The 22,411-nt window shown below is 39.8% G+C and overlaps 1 protein-coding gene across 1 annotated transcript in view; it reads left to right on the top strand.

The window, feature by feature from the left end:
* Positions 1-20,245, top strand: part of BBX (BBX high mobility group box domain containing) — a 137,094-nt gene extending 116,849 nt beyond the window's left edge. Inside the window, exons 14-17 of the mRNA XM_066572023.1 lie at positions 1,982-2,068; positions 8,490-8,687; positions 9,293-9,485; positions 12,173-20,245. Coding sequence (XP_066428120.1) covers positions 1,982-2,068; positions 8,490-8,687; positions 9,293-9,485; positions 12,173-12,260 — 566 coding nt within the window. The 3' untranslated portion in view covers positions 12,261-20,245. The remainder of the gene's footprint in view (positions 1-1,981; positions 2,069-8,489; positions 8,688-9,292; positions 9,486-12,172) is intronic.
* Positions 20,246-22,411: the final 2,166 nt, after the last annotated feature.

The raw sequence follows: 22,411 nt of genomic DNA on the forward strand, positions 1-22,411 counted from the left end.
TGACAGACACCCTGTTGGCCAGGGTGTTGGTAGCAGTCCAGTTGGATTGGTGGCTGCAGTCCTCCTGGAGTGGCAGATGTGGTTCTTTTGGAGTAGTGATCCTGTAGAAAGGATGTAGTCTTCCTCTGAAGATCCAGTGGAAAAGATGGCTGTTCCTCTGGGAATCCAGTGGAGTGACTGCTCTGTCCCAAACCCCAGATTATATCCAGGTGGGGATGCTTAGCTCCTCCCCACTGGGTGGAGCATCTCACAATGGGCTGATATTGTTCTATGAGTCATGTGGTGGGTCCATTAAACAGAAATGGCTCCTGGAGGGAGTTATCTCTGAGTCATGTGGAAAGGCATTGATGGGCCCATTAGCAGGAGATAAGGAAAAACAATGCTCCTGATTTCAACAGCTTTTGAGGATGAGAAGAGAATATATCTCTGTATTGTAACCTAGGACAATGAGACAGCCTAGTATCTGTGAATGGCTTTCACTTCATAAGACTAAATACTTCTTCCATGTGCTACACACTTAACTGGTTTTTTTTCTTTGCATATGGAGTCTAAGATGGCAAATTGCGGATCTATAAGTAGATTTACCCTGATTGCACATTTCCTGTACTGTTGCAGTTGTGTCCCAGTAGCCAGTGTGTGTGTCTGGTTACTTTTAAGGATGAGGAGGAGTGGAAAAGGCCAGTATTTGTGGTGGGTAGAATCTTGTTACAGGTGAGCTAGAGATGGGAAGGACACCTGCTTGTTAGGCTGCAAATCATGTCATGTGCATAGCATCTCATTTCTGTTTGGGCTGGTCTGTTCTGAACTAGTCTGAAGAATTGCTTGTCCACTGCATCTTTGGAAATAAGTTTTTGAAGTTCAGTTTCTGTAAACTCCCTAAAATTTGCTTTGCATTGTGGAGATTATGCATCTCTTATGCCTGTGTTGCTGTTATATCACTGACTGATTCCCTAATGCAGCAAAGGCTAACTTCTTGATGACATCTGATAGTGGCATATTTTGTGGTCCAGTGTCACACAAGATGTCTTCTGACTGCTCCTAGTAAAGACTCCACGGACAAAGTAGGAATGATACCATGAGCTGGACTTAACCTCACCTCCCTCCTCTGGAGGCTTTAACTTTTGCACTTAGTATATCTCATTTCTGGTCACCAGAAAGGCAGTTGTAGCTCTTGCATCCTGTGGTGGGTTGGTCCTGACTGGTAAGTATGTTTCCACCCTGTTGCTCCCTCCTACAGTGGGATATGGAAGATAATAGGAAGGGCAAAAACAAGGAAAACTACTTCATGGGTGTAGTAGTTTTGCAAAACTATTACACTGGATCAAGAAGAAGACAGTTTCATAAGTTGGAGGGAGGAAACAAGTAATGCCAAAGCCAGCACTCACTACTAGCAAACTGATGTCCAGCCAGAACCTGAGCAATGGACAACTTTAAAAAATACTTTCCCCAACACAGTTTTGTGCTGAGTATGGTGCAAAATGCCTCTTGGCCCATGTGGGTCAGCTGTTCCAATTATGTCCCCTCCCAGCCTCTTGAGCACCTTCAGCCTAATTCCTGGAGTGCCAGAATGAGAGAGATCTTGATGATCTGTAAACACTGCTCAGCAGTAACTAAACCATGGGTGTGTTTCCAGCGCTGTTAAGTTTACTCCCTGCCAGCCAAGCCCAGTATACATGCAAAAGAGAGTATATCTTTAAGTAAGCAAGAAAACCCCCTGTTTTATTGTATGGCTAGGCTTTCCTAAGGGTTTCATTCCCCAAAATGCATTGTATGCACTTAAACATGGGGAGGAGGTGGTGGATTGAACTACAGCTTGCTGAAAGCCTCCACAGTCCCTTCAGGCAGAAGGTCAGGTTTTGTGTTTCCCTGTCAAATGGCAACTTGTATTATAGGAAGGGGAGGTTGTGCAGTACATAGTGTGACTGTTGTACTCTTTTTCAAGCTTCTGATTAAAAGTATGTATTATTAATGTTGTCTGTAGGTTCATTCCAGTCTCAGAAAAAGAACTTATTCCACAAAATTGTCAGCAAATTTAAGCAAAGAAAGAAGCTTAATGTTCCGGACGCAGGTACTGGTGCATTCTTAATTAAGGTTTTCAGCTTCCTTCTTTCTCAATTCAGTCTTGGGGAAATGCTTCTAGGCAGAGACACCTCAGCTATCTAGTCTTTGACTGCTTTGGTTCCTTATTTTCCCTGTCTGCTGTGATTCCATTGCCTTCTGGCTCCAGTTGATATTGCTTTACTCCAGTATGATGCTGTTTTGTTTTTACTTGGCATGTCCCTTTAATTACAGTTTCCCTGTTCCAGATGCCATGCAGCAGAGCTGACAAAGCAAGGGCAATTCTGCAGTTGGCCCCAAAAACTTCCATCTTCTACAGCTCACAGCTCTGTAGTCCTTAGGTTGCTCTTATCTGCATTCTTCTGTATCAGTGACCATATTATTTTGCCAGAGCATTTTTGCATGTCCCTGTCTACTATTCCTGTGATTTCTTGCTGTCTGGAACTTTGCAGACTGCAGCTGGTCAAGGTGTAAGACCCTGGTCAGGATGTAAGGCGCTTGTTTCTGCACCAGATCTCAATAATACCAGCATCCAACCCTGCCTCTGTAGAAATCTTAAACCAGCTTTCTGTTTGCTTCATACTGAAAATTCCTTCTGCAGTTTTTTAAGTTATGTTCTGGACCTTGTCTGCCTGCTATCCACTGTTAGCTCTCTAAAATATTTTTCTTGTTACAGTATAATAATCCTGCACACTAGGAACTCACAACTCTTGAGGGGCATTTTTGAGTGTACAGTATGTACAGGATTATAGCTTAGCCTGCTTCCCTGGGTGCTTTTTCTTTTATTATCATGTTGCCCACACTATTTAAGTCATGCCCAGGCTGTTCGTCTGTTCCACAGTGGTGTTCTCTCCTGCATTGTTCCTGTAATGTAGGAAAAACCTCTCCAGTTCTGCTTACTTAACTCCATTAATTTTGTCTGGTTTCTTCCCCACCCATGTTCATCTCTAAGATAATAAAATTGTTGTTCTAATCTCCAGTTTCCCCAGCTACCTTAATGGTTAATATCTTTTCCTAATACTTTGCCATGTAATTTCCTCTCCTTTCCTGGTGCTGTGTTTTCTGTCATCTTTGTTGCACATGTGCTATTTTCCCACATAGGCTCTGCCTGCTCATCTGCATTCCATGGTATAAATAATTCGAAATTACTTGCTCTGTCATGTTGTGTTTGCACAACGAATATGTTGTGGCAGTTGCTTATGATATGTAACTATCTTGCTTCCATGTTGGTGTAAAAAAGGCATCATATATTAGCATAATTTTTATTTGGCGTCATTCAGATTTTGTTCCTGAATTATTAATAGACAAATTACAGAGAAATAGACAAATTATTAAGAAAAATGGGTGTTTAAAGTCTCCTAGTGGAAAAGAAACAGAAAGCATTTAATAGGTGATTAAGAGTAAAAAATATAAATACCTTAAAATTTGCAGATAAAAATGTGAGTAAACAAAATGTCAAACCCTGCATTTGTTTAAAAGAAGCCAGCCTGTTTTGATACAAAGTGAAGTGTGCACTATGATCAAAGATTCAACCCTGGCAAGTGTTGAGTACCCTGGCCTCGTTCCAGCACAGCATAGAGGCATGTCCTTGGAAGTTAAGCATGTGAATAATGTCATAGTTTCTAAACATTAAAGATGTGTCTGTGCATTTGCTGGGGCAGAGCCAGCTTGCTAAGTTCCTCCCCATACTAAAGCAAAGACATGAACTTAGGAGCCTTACACAGCCCACATATAATCATCAGAGGAAAGACAATGGATGTCTGTATATTGATGGGGAACTGCATTTTCCCCTGAATTACAGAGGGGAGAAAAATTTGGAGTCTTGCCTACTTTGAAATGTACTGTTAGAGACTGAAACCAAAATGTTGATCAGCAAAGGGCAGTATGGGCATGGCCTCAGCAAGTGCTGGACAGCCTGTCTCTCATATGCTGCCTACAGATCTTCATCCTCTATCCAAGAGTTCCTAGGCAACAGGCCCTAACTGTGTGGCTGAGCTGTCTCATATTCTGCAGCATTCAAGATGGGAATCCCAGAATCTTCATTTCAATTCAGATAATATTTATTTGAGCATTTTGTGAATCAAACAATAAATGAAAACTTCCACTCTTTTCTGTGGTTAGTCTGTACTTGTGGTGCGTCACAAGTCTAACTAATGTGCAGTTTTGGTTTTTATGAAGTTAATTTTGCAGAAAGACGGAGCTTGTATGTTTGTATAGCTGCAGAGGAGACACTTGGAAGGATTGCTGTCAGCAGAGGTCATGCTGGCTTCATGTTTTTTTATCTTGAAAAGTGTGTGTGCCTGTGTGCATCTGTTAGGAATGAAGGAAAGTAAGTGCAGTAGAGGCAGATTTAATGTGATTGTGTTGTGTTGTGTTGTGTTGTCCGTGTGTCTCTGATATGAAAATCTGAGTGAATTTTGACCACACTGTACACAGCAGCACCAGTGCACGTCACCATGTTAAGAATTTGCAGCTGTTCATAGAGCAGGGTACAGCCCAGTTAAACCCCAGTGAAATGCTACAGAGAGCACAGAGTAATACAATTTGTCAATAGATACATCTCTTCCTTAGGAAGGCTGACAGAAGCACAGCTGGACCCATGCCTGTTTGGGAAAGTTAACACTCATCTGGGAGTTTTATTTTTCTTCCACACCAGAAAGGCTTTTCAATAGGACGCAGTACTTAAAATAACGAGTCACAGTGATTGCATCTTTGCAGGTACACTTAGTGAGCTGTGCTGAGGCTCTTGCATGGTCTGTGTAGCAGCCAGCTGTAACATTGGCCTTGGCACAGGAAGAGGAGAAGAGAGGATGAACACATGCACTGTCTCAACACCAGCTCACACGTGAAGCAGCCCTGTCGCTGTGCCTGCTCCTACAGCAGCTCTCCCACACACATCAGAGCCCTGTTTTGTGGCACTTGCAGCCCAGAGGAAACCAGTAGCTCTATGCCTTTGGCAACCACTCTGGTTGGAGGAGGGCTGGATCAGGACAGGCTCCTGCAGCGGAGCTTCCCACCCAGGCCGCTCTCTCTTACACCTGGTTTGACCATCTGCTGCTTTGTATCCCTGTTGTTAGTCCCCAGACCTTGCTGCATCTCTGTGTGCTGCCTGGCCCCAAAGCAGTATTGTGCAGTTTCCTCTTGTGAGAAGAGCTGGAATTTCTGCCAGGTCAGTCTGGCATCACTTCCTTGGTAAAGTGGTTCTGTAGACACTGATGACTTGAAGCAATGTTCTGTCTGCCTAGATTTTCACTGTTTATCTTCATAAAGATAATTAAATCTTTTAAGCCCACCTTTCTTCCTTGATACCAGCATGTTTAGACCCGCAGTGGGATGCTGTTCCTCTTGAAGAAGGTGCAGGAGCACATAGTTTAGATGTAGAGTTGTTGAAACATGGACTCCTTTCTCCTCTAGAGGTCAGCGCAAAGGGTCTTGCCAGTCAAGCCTTTGTGTGATCTCCAAGTCAGGTTTTATGTCTACTTGAATAATACTCTATAAAAAAGTCAGTGAAATGATTTCTAAACCCAGTGTCCACTAAGACTGCTAGAGAAGAGAAAAAGATGCTCTTCCCTTCAACATTCACCCTGTGCCCACACACACAAAATACTCATTGTTCACCTTCAATCCTTCCTTCTTCAAGACTGTATGGCAGCAATGTTATATTGAAGTGATAAAGAGCTTCTTTTAGAGCTAGAGGAAAAAAGAAAAGTAGATGACTTTCAAGTCTCATTTCAAAGATTAAAATAAAAACCTGGGAGAGGGAATATAAAACAATATAAAAACATGGAGAGGGAATATGCTTACTGCATCTGAGCTTTTACAGCCACCTTCTGCTGTTTTCTTCTGTTTCTTAGTCAAACATGCCAACATCATATACTCCTTATGTCTTCCACTATTCCCTATTTTACCTTTCAAGGGTTTTTTTCTCTTTATTTTTTGACACATACAATATAAGAAAGAAAAATATAAAAGGGAACCTCAACTGTAGTGATCAATCAAGTTAATTTCTAGTGACCTGACATACAACACATCTAATTAAATGCATACCAAATCAAGTCTCCTTTAATCGTATGTTGTTCATTGTTTGAAATCATGTCTTAATGTTTTTATTAAATGTAAAAAAAATAAAATAGTGGCTTGTAGTACTAAGATTAAAAGCATTATAAACTCAAGCTAGAAGTAGACAGCAGTGTCAAAGTGCTAATTAGAGCAAATCAGAATTAACAGATAGTGTTGGACTACAACCAGACCATTACATTAAAATATAATCGACACTTTATGAATTCCCAAATAAGAAATCTGGAGAGAAGGCTGCCTATTTAATTATACATTCCAATTAACATCCTGGTCTCGATGCACAATCTCACTGTTGGCCCAGCTGAGTTACTTGAAAGTCACATTTGCAGTCCATTGGTGCTTCTACTTAATTAGATTGTTACAGGGTGGATCTTTGCCTGTGCTTTCTTTTGAGCACTCTCTACAAAAAAATCAGTTTTACAGCAAAGCTATGCTCTGGAGAGGTTGGCAGCTAGAGCCAAGCACTTCAAAATGCTAATTAAAACTGTGTGCTTTTTTCCCAAATAAACAACATGAACAAGTTCAAAAATATTTTACAGGAGAACATAGGTGAATTAAAATCATAAACAGATTAAAGTTTGGAAAATTTCAAATGTCTGTGCATGTATGTACTAGATCTGATTGTATTCTTAGACAATAAAACATTAAAAGGTCCTTCCCATTCAAACAGAAGAACAAAGGGCAACTGCTAACAAGATGAAATGTGTTACAGCTATTCTCTTCATCTAGTCCACATTCTCACACAATGAACAGTTTAAAAAGCCAGCAAAATATATAGAAAGTTCATTAAATCTACAAAACTAACAATAAATAGTTTCAAACTAATGTGAAAGGCAAAGGCCATGCAGACTTAGGCCAACAGTTAGGCTGTTGTGCAAGTTTCTGGGGCTGGATGCTCCTGTGTGACACCACCAGTCTCAGTGCAGGAGATTGGAATTGTTCAGTTCTTAGCCCTTCTTAAAGAGCAGTTGTTTGCACTCTGGCTTCAGTTCTGTGAGTGTAATTTTTGCTGGTCAAACCACCCAAAAAGTGACAGATGTGTATTTAAAAAGTCTTTAAAACAGGGAGAAAGATTAAAAGAAACTGGAGGGAAGAGTAAGATAGCTGTAGACACAGTAAGAGCTGTAGAAAATATATCAAGGACTGTTGCAAAGAGATGGGGTATAACCTGACAGAGAGTAAAGAAAATGAGTTGAAAATGCAGCAGGAGGGATGAAGTGCAGGCATTAGGAAAAAATACGTTATCATTCAGGATGGCAATGTACTGGGAAAAAATACCTCAAGAACTTGATGCAGGTATCATGAGTATTCCCAATTTCAAAACAGGTTGGACAGGCACCTGTAAAAAATTACCTGAGCATTTGCTACCTGTAGCCTCTTTCTAACCCTAGCTGACAGTGATCACAGATGGGGCAGGCTTCATAGCACTTTATCACAGGAGGGAAAAGGATGTCACAGATTGCCTTTATGTACTAGTGATGCCCTGTGGGATCAGCAGAATGGCTTATTGACTCAATGCAAATTACAAACAGTTGACTACTAGGCACTGAGCTCAGACTTTGGAAGTTTAAATATGTTTTGTGATTGCTATCTGACCAATTTCTTTTTGAACAAGATTAAAATAAACTCTTTACTTGAGTGAAAATTTGGGATCATGTTCCAGTTTGGGGTGAAAAACTACTTCGGAACATCAACACTGGAGCTGCTGAGAAAGATTTAAGCTGTTCCTTTCTCATTCTCTGAGTTTATATAGGCAGTATTTCTATCATGGTATTCTATCCCATGCTTGCTTCTATTTTTTAGCATGCTTGTCTTCAGCTGTGATCCAGTTATGCTTTTTTATTTGCAGCCTTTGGGGTGTTTTTTAAGGTTTGTTATTTTGTAAAAGGCAGTATTTCTCTTTCTTAGAGGAGTTGATGTAGAGTGACTAAAAAGGTAACACTAGGTTTTAGTCAGGAATTGCTGAATTCTGCTTGTCAGTCCGTCTGTGAGCTAAGATAAGCTTATGTGAGGACCCTTGTTGTTGGTCCTTAAATACATTTTGTCTCTTAGCCGCTTGCTGGCATCTTCTGTTGCAGAATGTTTTATACAGAGCAATACCCTGCTCTCACTCAAGTGCCGCTGCCAATCTCACAGTTTTCTTGGCAAATATTAGAAACTCGAACATTCAGTATTGTATTTAAGATGGATTCTGTTACTTCACTGCAAACATCTGTGGCATTCAGATCATGTCTTGGCATGGGTTATGCTCTTGAGTACCTGTGAGGAACAGTTTTATGCAGATAGATGCAAAATGAGCATAGCTAGTGGCTGAATTATTCTACATCTAAAGTTGCGTTTTTATTCTCTTGCAGCCATACTATTAGAAGACAGAAATTCCAGTGAGAGTGCCTGGAAGAATAAAATTTCTATATCTGCCCTAAACACTCCAGAGCCAGCAATGATGCACGAGCCTTTAGTTGGCAGCCAGAAAAGGAAAGCAAGGAAAACTAAGATCACACATCTTGTCCGAACAGCAGATGGACGAGTGTCACCAGCAGCAGGGACACTGGGTAAGGAAATTGGAGTTAAAATTTCATTAAAACTGAGTGGTTGGAGAAGGTTTGAGGGTACAAGCAACCTATCAGGGCAGTATTTTTTAATTAACTTGTTTTCTTACCTGCTTAGAATGGTCATTATTTAATATACAGCTATCAACCACTGAGTCCATAATGGCCAACTTCTTTTATTTGAATGACCAAATTTATCTTTTCTCCCCCGGTATTTCACTCTAAGAACTGTGAACTGATGCAGAGAGAAATGGAGAATGGTTACCTTTCAAAATTTGTTTCCAGTAATGCCAGAGTCCCTGCTGGAGTTCTCCAGTAAGATAATCTTTCAGGACTGCTGTATCTAAAACATACACAAAAGCTCTCTTGCCTGAGCGAAAAGATGAAATTCAGTTGAATGCAAAATCAGTAAACTGCTTCATAAACCTTAGTACTGTGCTTCTGACCCAGGAGCTTGATTCAGAAGAGGTTACAGCATGAATCCAATGACACTGGCAGAATCAAAATCCTGAAGGTACAGGTTCTGTTAAAGCCAGACTAGTCAGCATATCAATAGCTGCAGTGGATTTATGGACTATGTCTGCATACTTAACTTTCTTTCTTTGCAGAGGAGAAGCCAAAAGAGCTGCCACAAAGTACTCTTCAAAAATCATCAAGTGCAGAAGCAGACTGCAACAGTGAATGCTCCAGAAACACAGAGACAGAAGAAAATCATAGTATTACATCAGATATGCCAGCAGTGTCTGCATTCTTTAGCTTAGCTGCTCTGGCAGAAGTAGCAGCCATGGAAAACGTACACAGGTATGGATTTCTTTTCTTCTTGCTGTCTTAAGTAAATAGCATGTGGCTGACAGCTTGTTCAGAAAGCATGTGAATAGCAGACTGTTTAATTTGGCCTGCGTTTCCCCTTCCACAGCTTTCTATGAATGTCTGCTTTGCCCCACTTGCTTAGTATTATTAAGTCTTCACCTAAATGACAGTGTAATCTGTTTAGCAGTTAGTAAAATGATCCTTCTCAGTAAGCTTACGTACCAATTTTTGTATGTAAACAGGTTCAAATGCTCCTTAAGATCCTAATGATTGAGAATTATCAGATGCTATGTGTGAGATAATAGCAGATTTAAATAGCTACTGCATGATGATTCGCATTTTCCAGTTGCCTTAAAACCTAAGATGGTGGAGAAAATTTAATACATTTTGAGATTAATTTTTTTGTGCTGAACATGGCTGAGGGAAGCTAACTAGTTATTCTTACTCCTGTGCTTTGCTGTGTAAAAGGCAAAGCATCTGCAAAATTGCATGGGGTAGAACAACTCTGGCTGATGGAAAGCCATGGTAGCTTAGGTTGGTCCTCTCAGTTATTGAGTAGGCCATCCATACAGATCAGGTGGAGAATTACTTACTTATGAATCGGTACGGAATGGTCAGACCTGTGATGGGAGTAAATAAATTACAGCAGGTCCTCCTTGGCTCTTGATTATCCAGTGTTGTTCTTTCATGGAACTTACTGGATATGAAACCCCGTCCTCTCCTGCAATGAAAACTTGTTGAGGGAGCATTGGGCCGGTTTGAAATCATCACAGCCTCTGCAGATGCCATTTGACAGATTGCTGGCTGCCTAATGATTGCTGCTCCTCAAGGCAGCAGTTCATTAAACCATTCACAACCTCAATTAACTGTTCCTCTCATGGGCCCCATTGATGAACCCAGTCCTTTGTGTTCTGGCTGCACATCAAATGCTCAAAGGCTTTTTGGAAGCTCAGGAACCCTAAAAGAAATAGATCTGCTGGTTCCTCGCTGCAGAAGGTGTTGTCTTGCTTAAGCAGTGTTGGGTGAGAAATTATTTCACACTGCAGTCAGTCTGTCTGTCATCATAAGCCACATAATGGAACTTGTGGAAGTGCTGTGCTAAGCTCTGCTCTCACTCACACCATTGTGGTTTCATTGACTGCCATTAACACTGACCAGAAATGCACAAAAGCAACAGGATTTGCTCTGCTGTGGTTTTTCTTCCTTGTGCCTCTTTAAAGTTCTTGTCCTCCGCTTGTCCTTGTTGAAGTGAGCTAATGTTTTGCAGAGCTTTGTGCTTGGGTCTTTCTCTTTGAATGCCATCTTTTGTCATGTCATTATGTAGATTTGGCAATGCAGCACCTTTCATAAGGCCTGAAAATACCAAATGGGCAAATATCCCACAACTGTTGAAAATGCCATTTGGTAATCATCCTGAGGAATGTGAAATGACAACGGGGGAGGACTCTTCCAGTAGAAAGTTAGCCACATCTCTCACTGACTTGGCAAATGGAAGTCAAAACAGAAACCTAAATCTTACAGGCTAGATGCTTCTCTGTTTTCTACTCTGCCAACTGTTGTTACTTTTTGTAACTCACTTTATTTGCAAATATCCAGAAATGTGAAGAAAAGAATTGGAGGTTTGCTTGATGTGTTTCTTCAGTGTCTGAATGTATTTTTTTTAATAGTTTCATAGAGCCTTGGGACATGGAGTCCTTCTGGCAGCCTGGTTTTCATTTGAAGTCTTCTGCTTATCTTCATTTACCTTGTGCATGCCCTGATTAAGCACTGTGAGTCTGAGCTGTATTTTGTGCCAGGGCCACTTCATTGCACTTCCCTTGTGTGAAGCACATGAGTACCTCTGCTGGGGGTTTCTGCTGGGGATCTTAGTTTGGCCAGAGCGAGGTAAAGTGTCCCTGGTGTAAATAAGAAGCAGGCCCCAGATTTTCATTGCTACCAATGACAAATACTGTAACAAAAATAGAACCTCACCTGTGAGAGTAAATAACAGGCAGTGACATGCTTGGTGTATGTATTTTTAAAAGGCAAGCTGCAAAGGAATTCTCCCAAGTCCATTTGATACCATGACTGATGTTGATTTCCAGCACATAATTCTGGTACAGTTTATTTTTACAATACCCTGTGCCAAGGGATCATTTTTAAATTAACACTGCTGTAGTAATAAAAGAGTTGTGCTAGGCTGATGTAGTCAGGTAACGTGGAGGAATCCCAGTGCAACTCTGCTGATGAGTATATTTCCATATTGCTTAAAAGCTGTCTGTTGACTCACACTAACATGATCTGTGCCTCTGTGCATTTACCTTTTGCCACACATGCTATCTGCTCTGCTTCTGAGGGCTGCAGCAGCTCCCTTACAAAATGAGTCACAGCACTTGTGTGCTCTTAACTTACTCTCATGCTCTGGATTTTGCTTTGTGTAGTCAAATACCATCACATCTGGTTTTTCCTGCCTTTTCATTGTGATGTAGGTTGTCCTGTTGTATGTATTACTGTTGTAGGGACTCCTCTGAAAGCAGGTGTAACCAGAGTATGTGAGCACCTGCAGCAGTGAGGAGTTACCGTGTGTCTGTGTCGGGTGCTGAACCCTGGAACTGCTGCTTCCTGTCTTTTCTGGTCTGATAACAGCACCTCCTGTGCTCTAAGTATTGATGGGTGGCTTTTCTTCTCTTCTTTTGCAGAAGTCAGAGGGCCACACCTCTCCCACATGATGGACAGCCAAATGAAATGTCTCAGGCTCCAGTGCTTATTTCCTGCGCTGACCAGTGAAGCTCCACTTTATTGTAAAACATTGTGCTTTACCTAATATCCTAGCCTTGTCTTTACCAAGGGAAGCTAGTCAGTCCATATGATGGAACTAGAGACTGCAATAAAGTACTTATTGCTCTGAGTGGCCCAGAATTCACTGGAAGCCAGACATTAGCAACTTGGGCCAGGTCCTCAAATTGGAACCCAGTATGTAGGAGGGTGATACTGTCTATTAATGAACTGAAATGGAGTGGAATGATCCCAGAGCTTGCTTTCTATTGAAGGCTTTTAAACAGTAAACGGGTGGTTGGTGTGAAAAAGGCTGCCTTTACTGTTAGCTCACACAGCATCTCTTTTACCAACCAGAGAGTACGACAACTAGTTTCATATAATATCTAGTTATTCTAAATGAAAAAGAAAAAAAAAAAACCAACAAAAACACTGACGCACTGCACTAGTTACTATTAGATATTCTTAGTCATTTTTGTACATGAAGATTTAAGTTCTAAGATGGTTTATATTAATAGGTTATGCCTACGTTTATATTGTAGAACGAATTTAAAACCTGTTCCAGAGAACTCAAGGCAGCCTGGACAGATGTACCATTGTTAGCGGTGTTTGGGCAGCCACGTGGTCCAGATGTTCTGCACTTTTATATTTGCCACCGGAGTGGTAGAGTTTACTGGGAAAAGTTCTGACAGGCTACGTTTGGGTTTGTTTCTTTTTAATTTAGCTTTGAATAACCAGGATGATGTGCATTAGAAAAAGGTGTGGTGTATGGAAAAGAAAATATTGCAGATAATTGACTTGTCTTTCATGCCTTGGAGGGTTCCTTTATTTTTGCATAGATATCTGAGCGACTTGGTGAAACTTTCCTGTAAACAAAAAGTACTGCAAATGCGTTTTTCAAAAGTGACCTTAGTATTATTTCACAGTTCTGAATAACTTAAAACCATGACGTTTCGATATGGTGTACACCAATACACATACCTTTTGCATTTTACAGACACTGGCATTGTTGTAGTTACTATGCACAGTCCAAATCGGCTTCAGAGTTTGCATAAAGGGCCAACTACAGTTTGTGTTGGTAAAGTGGAAAGCTGTATACAGTTAAACTACAACTGAAGAGTAGCGTTTGACTGAATTCAGACTACAAAACAGATCCATCTGCCAGTTTCTGTCTCTGCTTGTGTTGAATTTTTGTGTTTTGCTGTCATAAATACATCCCAAAAGCAGGCCAAGTGTATCACTTGGCCTGTTACCTTCACTATTCTGACTTACACTATTGTTTAACCAAGCATTGATTCCTACAAATAGATGCAAAATGATCACTAGTAATTGATCTAAAGCTACAAATTCAACAGGGTACTTCTTCTATAGCACAAGATGTTTCCCTACTTTTTGCATTGTAGCACAACAATTTACCAAATTGGACTCCAGCAATAATTTTCTATTAGTCTTCGTCATACCGGCTGAACTTTTGATAGTATTAGATTGAGTTTGAAGTTCTTTGAATTAAGTCTTTAAATGATGCAAGTTTACATCATTCTATCAGGCATTCTTATTTATACTTGACTGAATTGATAATGTGTTTTGAGGTTATTTTGTAACTAATTTGATGTAATAGCCATATGGACAGTAATTATTAATGCTTGCTAGGTTTAGCCTTTCATTGTTGTAGTTAAGTGAAAGTCTCTGGTTCAGTGTCAGGAAACAACATACAGTGTACCCCAAGAGTTTTAAGAAAGGATTAGAGGTCTGACAAAAGGCACATAGCTGGGGAAGTGTCACTGAAACAGCAACATTGAGGATGCATGTGGTGAAAGAAGGGAACAAGAGAAGAACAACAAAATTTACAAACCAATGAGTCAGTGAAAAGGCTTTTTTAAAAATTCAGGTGACTAAATGTCTAAGAGCCCCTAGAATGCTATTGCAGCTTATGGTGGTATTTTAAATAAGATTTTATTAAAGTTTTATAAGTTATTTTAACAAGACAGGAAAAATTTAAAAGACTTAAAACTTGTGGGTCACAGCAGGGTGGCTTTTGGAGTTTTGGACCACTTTATAATTAGCTGAAATCCAAATATGTTACAGTGCAGGCCGTTCACGTTGACAATGGTACTAACTTATTTCTCTAGAAACCTTTAGAGTAGATATATTTTTGTCAAAGCACCCCATCCTTCCTCGATTTAAATTTCAATATTGTTCCTGGAGATATTTCTGTATATTAATGGTACCTTTTTTAAAAGAAACAGAAAATTACTTTTTTCTATATTAATTAATATCTTACTTGATCTGCTTTTCCTTGACTTTCCCTTAGAGAGGGGGTAGGGTTGGGTCAGTTTACTGGATATGACTGTTTTCAGATACTTACAAACCTTTTTGTAGATATGCTTAATTTTTAAGCGATTAGGCACTGAGAGTAGCAGAAATCCTGCAAAGCTTTATAGTTCACTAGGCATTTGCCTTTGTTGGTTCTATGAGTGATGTCTTGATTTGAGTAGCTAGAATTTTCCCTGAATCTACTAGAAGGGGTATCAGTATTTTCAGGTAACAAAGTCTGTTAGCACAACAAAAACTTCAGACCAATATCTTACTGTATTGGGGTTGGGTTTTTTTCCTTGTTTGTTTTGTTTTAATTTTTATTAATTTCAGCTGCTTTCATTTTGGAAAATCTTACTGCTATTGTGTGTACTTCAGTATACCAGCAAACACTGTTACCTGTTAACACATTGTCCACAAATGCCTCTAGAGAAGAAATTGTTGCACCTTATGTATATCTCAAGCAAACCAAAATATGATGCTTTTCTGCTTTGTTTATTCTGAATATGTTGTATCATACTTTACTGAACCCATTTTAACTTAGCTAAAGCTATCAATATTTATGCATTTCACATTATTTTCTGGATCTGAACCTGTGTATAAATCTTTCTTTGAAAAAAAAAAAGACAAGCATTTACTGTAGTTGTCCTCTCTGACTTATCCATGGGAGGCGGGAATCTTGTCTCAAGTGTAAAATGCAGTACTGTCCCAGTTTTACTTGGCTTTTATTTATTTCGTCATCTTCAGTATTTCATAGTTCTGAGGCATACGAAATGCATTGTCATAGCCGAAGCTACAGATCTAAGAAGCTGGGAGAAAATTACTGTAATGTCTTCTTAATTGTTCTAGTACTGTATACAAATATGGGAAATATGTTCTGCAGAACATTTGAGATGCAGATTCTTATCCCCACAGTAGGCTATTTTCCAGGTATTAGACCAAATCAATCAAAACTTCATATCTTACAGGTCTTTTCTGACTAAATTATTCTGAAAATATTTATGGAGATTACTTAATGCTCTGCTTCTGGCAGTAAGTACCCCTTGAATGTGCTGTGATTTCAGAAAAGAATATATTTATTTAAGCTCTCTGAATGCTCTTTTATACTAATACGGTATCCCAAAGTCAGGAGCAAGAGATTTCTTGGTAGTTTGGGTTTCTATTTTATAGCACTGGTGCATGACCTTTGAAATTAAAGTGATAAGCGTTGTTGGAAAGGGGCACCAAGAACAAGGGACTGGTAGAAGTGTGTGGATTTGTGGTGTTTAAATTCCAGCTTTGGTCTGTATTATTTGGGTGAAAGCTGCCTTTGTAGCACAAGGCTGAAGAGTATTCTGTAGTTTGTATCAAGTAGAGAGTTGTAAGTCACGTCAGTACAAGGGAATGCCTTATAGTTTGGATGCTGTCTTTTGCAACAGGATATTAATTGAAACAATTTTAATTTTCACTGCCTGTTTAGCTACTGTACAGATACTGAACCAACTGAAAGCAAGTTATAGACATGGGGCAGCTAAGAGCATGTAAGGAAAGCTGTCCTTTATTCTCAGTATGGCAACATTATGGCAACAAAGGAGAATTAGAAAAGAATTTAGATGTGTATATATAGGTGTGGGTGTGTGTGTGTGCGTGTGTGTGTGTGCGTGTACCTGTGTGTGCCTGGGTGTGTACATTCTGCAAAAAATGATGTAGGAAACCAGAAACATGATGGGTCTACAAGACACTATAATGTATGTTGACCCTTTTGAGTGCACTCCTTTTTTTTTTGAATGCTGAGTCTAATATGGCTACCTCTCCTAAAAGACTACTTTTGTTAACTTCCATTTGCTTTTAGGCATGATCATGTAATCTTTTTGGCCATTGATACCATTTGTATATCGCTGTGTGCTTTATTTTCCAAGAGCAACATTTATATAGCGCAGACACCATAAAGGCTGAATATACAGTAGTAGCCAAACTATGTTGCTGGAGCATTTTTGTTTAGCCTCTGCCACAGTCCTATGGGTTGCAGGACCCACTAGCTCTGCTTGGTTCAGTGAGATCAGTTTCTGTAAGAGCAGAAGATGCAGTGCTTGAAGGGTGGTGGACTTGTGATGTTTCCAGAGGTGTCGAGTAAGCTACATGCTGCTCTTGAAACAGCTTCTGGAGTTTACATTCACAGTCCTGATTTTGCAAGGAAGCATAACTGTACAACTTGGGTGTTGTATACCCTACATTATTCATTAGATGCCGTTTGTTTGCTGTGCTTGTTTGATGGGTTGTAGAGCTCCTTTGCCATGTTTTGCAATACTCGTGGCATTCTCCCTACCCTGTATGTATTTTTGAACTGTCAACTACAGCTGCCAGGATGCTGAGGCCCTTCAGGACACTGAGTGCCATGAACAAGTACATATTTAGGCTGTGAAAGGGTTACTTGCCTCCTCCCCTGAATTCCCCAAGAAAAAGGCACAGTGAGGTTTATGGTCTCACCGAAGTACTACCATAGTCATTTATATACTCAGTATTCTGTACTGAATTGACAACTTTGAAGAAGCTTATAAGATGAATGTCTATTTCATGTTCCCCCACTAATTCTTTGATGGCCGAAATCTAGGAAGACTTGACATGAGATCTCCACTTAGCAACACACCCAGGTGTAGGCTGGAAACCCCTCTTAAGGGGCAGCATTGTTGTTGTCATTGTGACAGTGTGGGAGCCCCGATCACAGACCACTATGCTTTTGGATTTAAGCTTGGGCTTGCATGGTGTTCCTGGGGGAAGCATGTCATCATGACCTAGGGCCTTCATTGAGGTGGAATTTTAAAACTACTGCAAATAGCTTAACATCTATGGAGTTCTTCCAAAGAATTATATTGTAGTTTCTGAATCTTGGCTGTTTAGCATATACTAGGAGACCTGCACTGTACTCCACTGGAAAAACCACATCTGTTCAGGAAAACTGACTGGGCTCCCAAATGTAATGCTCCTCTGCTCTTTTCAGTTCCAAGCTGAAACCTTGTTTGCCCCTCAGTACTGCTGTACTTCAATCAGTGGTTGGGTCTTTGAGGGCAACAAAAGCAGGAGAGGCATGTACTTGCATGTGTCTGCATGTGTGTGTACATACACTCACACACACAGTGGAGTGCAGTGACTTCCAGCATGTACTCTGTGCTAAAGTGTTCCTGTGTTTGCTCATAAAACAAACAACTTTGAAGTTTTTCAGACGATAGTTTTCCAACTTCCTTGCTAGATTTTAGTATCTTTTCTTCACATTAAACAGCATAAGGTGTGAATTTCAAAAGTCACATCTGAAAAAAGCACAGAACCTGCTGACCTGGATCTACAAAAACCGTCTTTCTCAGCAGTGCTTGCTTTTAATAACCAGTATCTGTTGACAGTTTCAACACAACTGATTTGCTATGATCTTTTTTCTTGGAGCCCAATCCTTCAACTTCTATTCTCACATGTATTTCCACTGAATTTTGACTTAGTATATAGTTTTATTCTTTCCAAAGTTTGGTGTAAACATGCCTTACAATGGTTCATCTCCATCAATGGTATAGCAGAGTTACTGCCTTCTTAGTTGTGTGTAGTTAAGTCAGTAAGCACATTTATAGAATGTCATACTTTACTCAAAAACCTCTAATTTGATACTTCTAAGTGCACATGTTAAGTCATGTGTATAACATGCTAAAGTACATCAAACTGTGATAATGAAGCTGAATTAAAGATTTAATAAAATATTTGAAATATTTGATAAAGACCTTTAAATAGATTTCTTTATGTTCATTCTATTTTGGTTATCTAGCGTGTGCCTGTTAACAGTTTCCCGTTTAAAACTAATGATTGCAAATAAATACTATTCAAATGAGCTTCTTTGATACTTCACCTGCTTTACCATCAAATGATTGTTTACTTTAACATATGGCTGAGTTAGCAGTGTTTGCAGAATTTGTTTTTAGCTACAGTACAAACTTGTTGGGTTGTTTATATTTAAACAAGCTCATTTTCACCAGAAAATGGAAGATGCCAAAACCCAGGGATGGATCCTCAGAACTGTATGCTGTAGTTTTCTGTCAGATCATCCACTCAGCTTCTACACAATGACTGTGAAGATGTCATTTACTTTGCAAAGAACTTCTGCCCAGTTGTTCTTCCATACATGTGTCTGTACTGGGAGCTTCCATTTTATTATTTAAAACTTCTGAGCCTGGCTCAGCACTGTTGACATTGCTTAGAAGATCCACAGATCCATTCAGGTGCCCTAGAATTCTGCGGACTTACATTGCATGAAACTGGAGATTGTGGGAGAGAGAGAGCCGGGACTCAGTGCAGTTAGGCTTTTGAAGAAAAGCTTGCCTTTTCTTCTGAGCTTCCTAGGTATCTACTTCGTTTTTATGGATTTTGTTACCTTTGCACAGTTGGGAAGCTTGTTTATAGTCAACAGAGATAACAGAGATAACAGAGATAAAAGAGAAGTCATCCCACAGAAGAAGCCCTTGCTATGATTTCAGTCTTTGGACATAAGAGAACTTAATAATGGTTTATCTTTTAGAAATAAGTAGCAAGCAACATCAATGCCTAAACCTAAAGGTAGTAGGTTCCCACTACTTTGGAAACTTGTTTAAACCAGGAGTCTGCTCTGCCCATATATTTTACAGTCTTGAGGCTTGAAAATTAGACCGTTTGAGATCTTCTCTTTTTCTGTCTTTGGATGCCTGAAACCTCCTTGATTGCCATGTATTTTTTGATCACAGAAGACCCCAGAACAGACTTCATGAAGCCAATAGACACTGGCTGTTCACGTGGGAGCAGATCTGTCTCTGAGTCAAAAGCAGAAGAAGGGGAACATTTAGGGGTTTTTTTATCTATGTGCTATTTACTCAGGAAAGAAGAAACGTATGCAATTTTGCACTGCCTTTACTGGGTATGCGTCAGTATCTCTGCAAAAAAACACCAGAAATGGAAAAGCTTCAGCCTTAAAGGCCATGTAAAGGTCATGGGAAAGGGGAAGGAAAGTTCTGATTCAGTGAGCAAAAAAAGTGGAAGAAATTTTAAGAAATGCATCTTCTGTCAGTATCCAATGCCCTGTCAGGGACCTTGAAATCACTATTCACCTTTTTTTATTACTAAATTACCTTAAAACAGTTGTCTTCATTCCTTGAAGTCCCATCTTTTCTCCTCTGTTTTCATTTGGTTCTTCCAACTAAAAACCTGCTGAATTCAGCTAATTCTCAGTGCATCTAGATCTGATTTGTTACCCAGCTCTCACTCAGGTTGCTTTTTCCAACTGCATGGCATTTCCACTGACTCTTAACTGTCAGGTAAGGTAAATTTCAACTAATACTTCTGGAAAAACACAGGATGGAAAGGCATCATCCAACTCAAGCACCATGCTTTGCTAGACACTGCTATTCTCCCCTCGATACCATTGTTGGGTCCCTTTCATTGTTCATTCTGGAGTTTTTTAATGTACAGCTAACCCTGCTTTCAGAGAGACTTTTTTTTTCCTACAATGTGACAACATGGAGTGAGACACACAGTATACCTGGGCATGCAGTAGCCATGCTATACACCAGCTCACGTGGCTGTCAGTTCTCCAGTAGGACACTAGCACTTTGTAACAAAATATGAGATGCGTTCCTATCTCTGCTGCAAAGTTCTGTTTTGTTTTGTTTTCTGAAATAAAACCTGTAAGATACAACATCTACCATCTATCCAGTGTCAAATTCTTTTTTTTTTTTTTTTTTTTTTGGTGGACTTTTCTTACCACAGCAACAGTAAGAAATTGAGCTCTAATACAGTTGTATTTAAAATATACTTGAAATTTCATCAAGGCTTTATTGGTTGTCTTCTGATTGGAGAATTATTAGATGTTCAGCAGAAATGCACTGGCCCACAGTGTCACTGCTGCAAGCCCAGCTGAAATTCCAGTTGAAAATCCAGCCTATATGAAGTACAAAATACAAAACATGTAGTCCATATAGAGCAGCACTTTAGCTTATTTGTCATTCTGTGAAACAAGAGGAACTGATTGAAATAGACCCAAAAGTCAAGCCAGTTGAGTCAGAATGACATGCTTAGCATTGCAGCACACTAAGAGAAGGCAGGTTGCTATCAAACAACATCCAATTTAAGAAAACAAAAAGGGTGGGAAAGGGAAAACCTGAGGTCCTGGGAGGTGTCATTCCAGTCCAAAATAAGTTTTTGGAGTACATCTTTGGAGTACAAGTTTCATATATGGCCCACCAAAGGCTTCCCAGTTACAGCAGACCATCAGGCTTCAGTCAGAACAATCTGAGCATCAATTTCCTTCCTTCCTATTAAGGGTGGGTTCCCTTAATACCTGGTCAGCACAACTGGGTTATTAAAACACTCTGCTGTTTTTAGGAGTTAAGGAGAATTTGGAAATCAGATAGTGCCAATCTGTCAATAGTTTAGGATACATAATTTTGGTTTTGATGTCCAGTAATGACTTTTGTAATGGCTTTGGAGTTTGTGTGTTTTCAGTCTTGCAAATCCAATGTCATTGATTCAGGCAGCCTGCAGCACGCCATTGCCATTGGCATCAGTCAGAGTGATGTCATTTGAAGCAAATTCACTGCACATCTCTCTCTTGACAGATGATTCCCTTTTACATTTGTGATTCATCTGGTTTGGGACTCCCAGCTGTGGTGTTTGTCATGAAGGTGGGCTCTGGCAGGGGGAGGCTCTTTTGCTACAAGCCTCTCCAGGATGGCAAAAACTTTGTCAGTGCCTCGGCAACTTTGTGTGGGCTCTGTGCTTGCCTGCAGCTGCTGAGATAGATTTTTATAATACAAAGTGAAACAAACCCAGTTGGGAACTCAATGATGAAGTTGGACCTTCATGAGTTTCCAGGTTTCAGTAGGCAGTACAGAGATTGACAGGTTGTGGCAACAAGGCTGTGTTTGCTTTTGTTTTGAAGAGAAGAGTTTTCTAGCAGAACTAAGGTGGTAGGGAAGTTACCATCACAGCAGATGGACAATTCATTGTCTTCAAGAGGTTCCAATTTCAAGAGCAAGATTTGCCAAGTGGTCAAAAAAAAGCAGAAATTACAGTTTAAGTCTGTGTCTTGGAATGGATGCTGTGTTTTGCTCGAGTGACTGTAGCAGTAACTTTTCATTACTTCAGTTAGAAGTAATGTGTGAGCTGCTTAAGGGGTGATGCAGTTTGAAACCATCCCATTACTCCCAGATGACAGATGTATTTGGCACGTGGTGTAAGTGTTGCTAACGAGTGCTTCCCTGCAAGTGCATCATAAATAATATCAAGTGCTCATCTTTATTTGAATCAGTAATTCAGAAAATTCTTCTTGCTGTCCTAAGTAAATACACCGTGCTTGGCTGGCACAAGGCATAGTTGTACACTGGAAAGTAATGGAGGGAAGGATTTGCTTTGTGACTGTTAAATCTTGATACGTAATTTTTTTTCCAAACATCTTTGCTAGTAATTGTCTGTAGTGCACCAGATTTAGGACATAGTTAATTGAACTCTCAGATCTTTCAAAGTGAAGGTAATTACTTATTTCTCATGCAGAAAACCATGCCAGCAAGGAAGTCACTTAGGGATGAAGGGTTGCATTTTTGAAATAACTAATTTATGAGGATTTTACTCATGGTATGTTTCATGGGTGAGAACCTTGAAAACAGCATAATACACAAGAGTCAGTATAAAAGCATTAGTTTCATATTCCTGGATTCTGATAATCTACAACTAATTTAAAGAACCTAGACCAAAAAATAGATATTTCCTGTTCCACCTTGACATGGTGGTTCTCTAGTTAAAGGCCAAGGGTTGCCAGCAGGGATTTAAAAGCATCTTTAATGATGAGATAAAAATGTATTCTTAAATAG

The sequence above is a fragment of the Molothrus aeneus genome, chromosome 2 (genome assembly GCF_037042795.1).
Source record: "Molothrus aeneus isolate 106 chromosome 2, BPBGC_Maene_1.0, whole genome shotgun sequence".
NCBI classification, from domain to species: Eukaryota; Metazoa; Chordata; class Aves; order Passeriformes; family Icteridae; genus Molothrus; species Molothrus aeneus.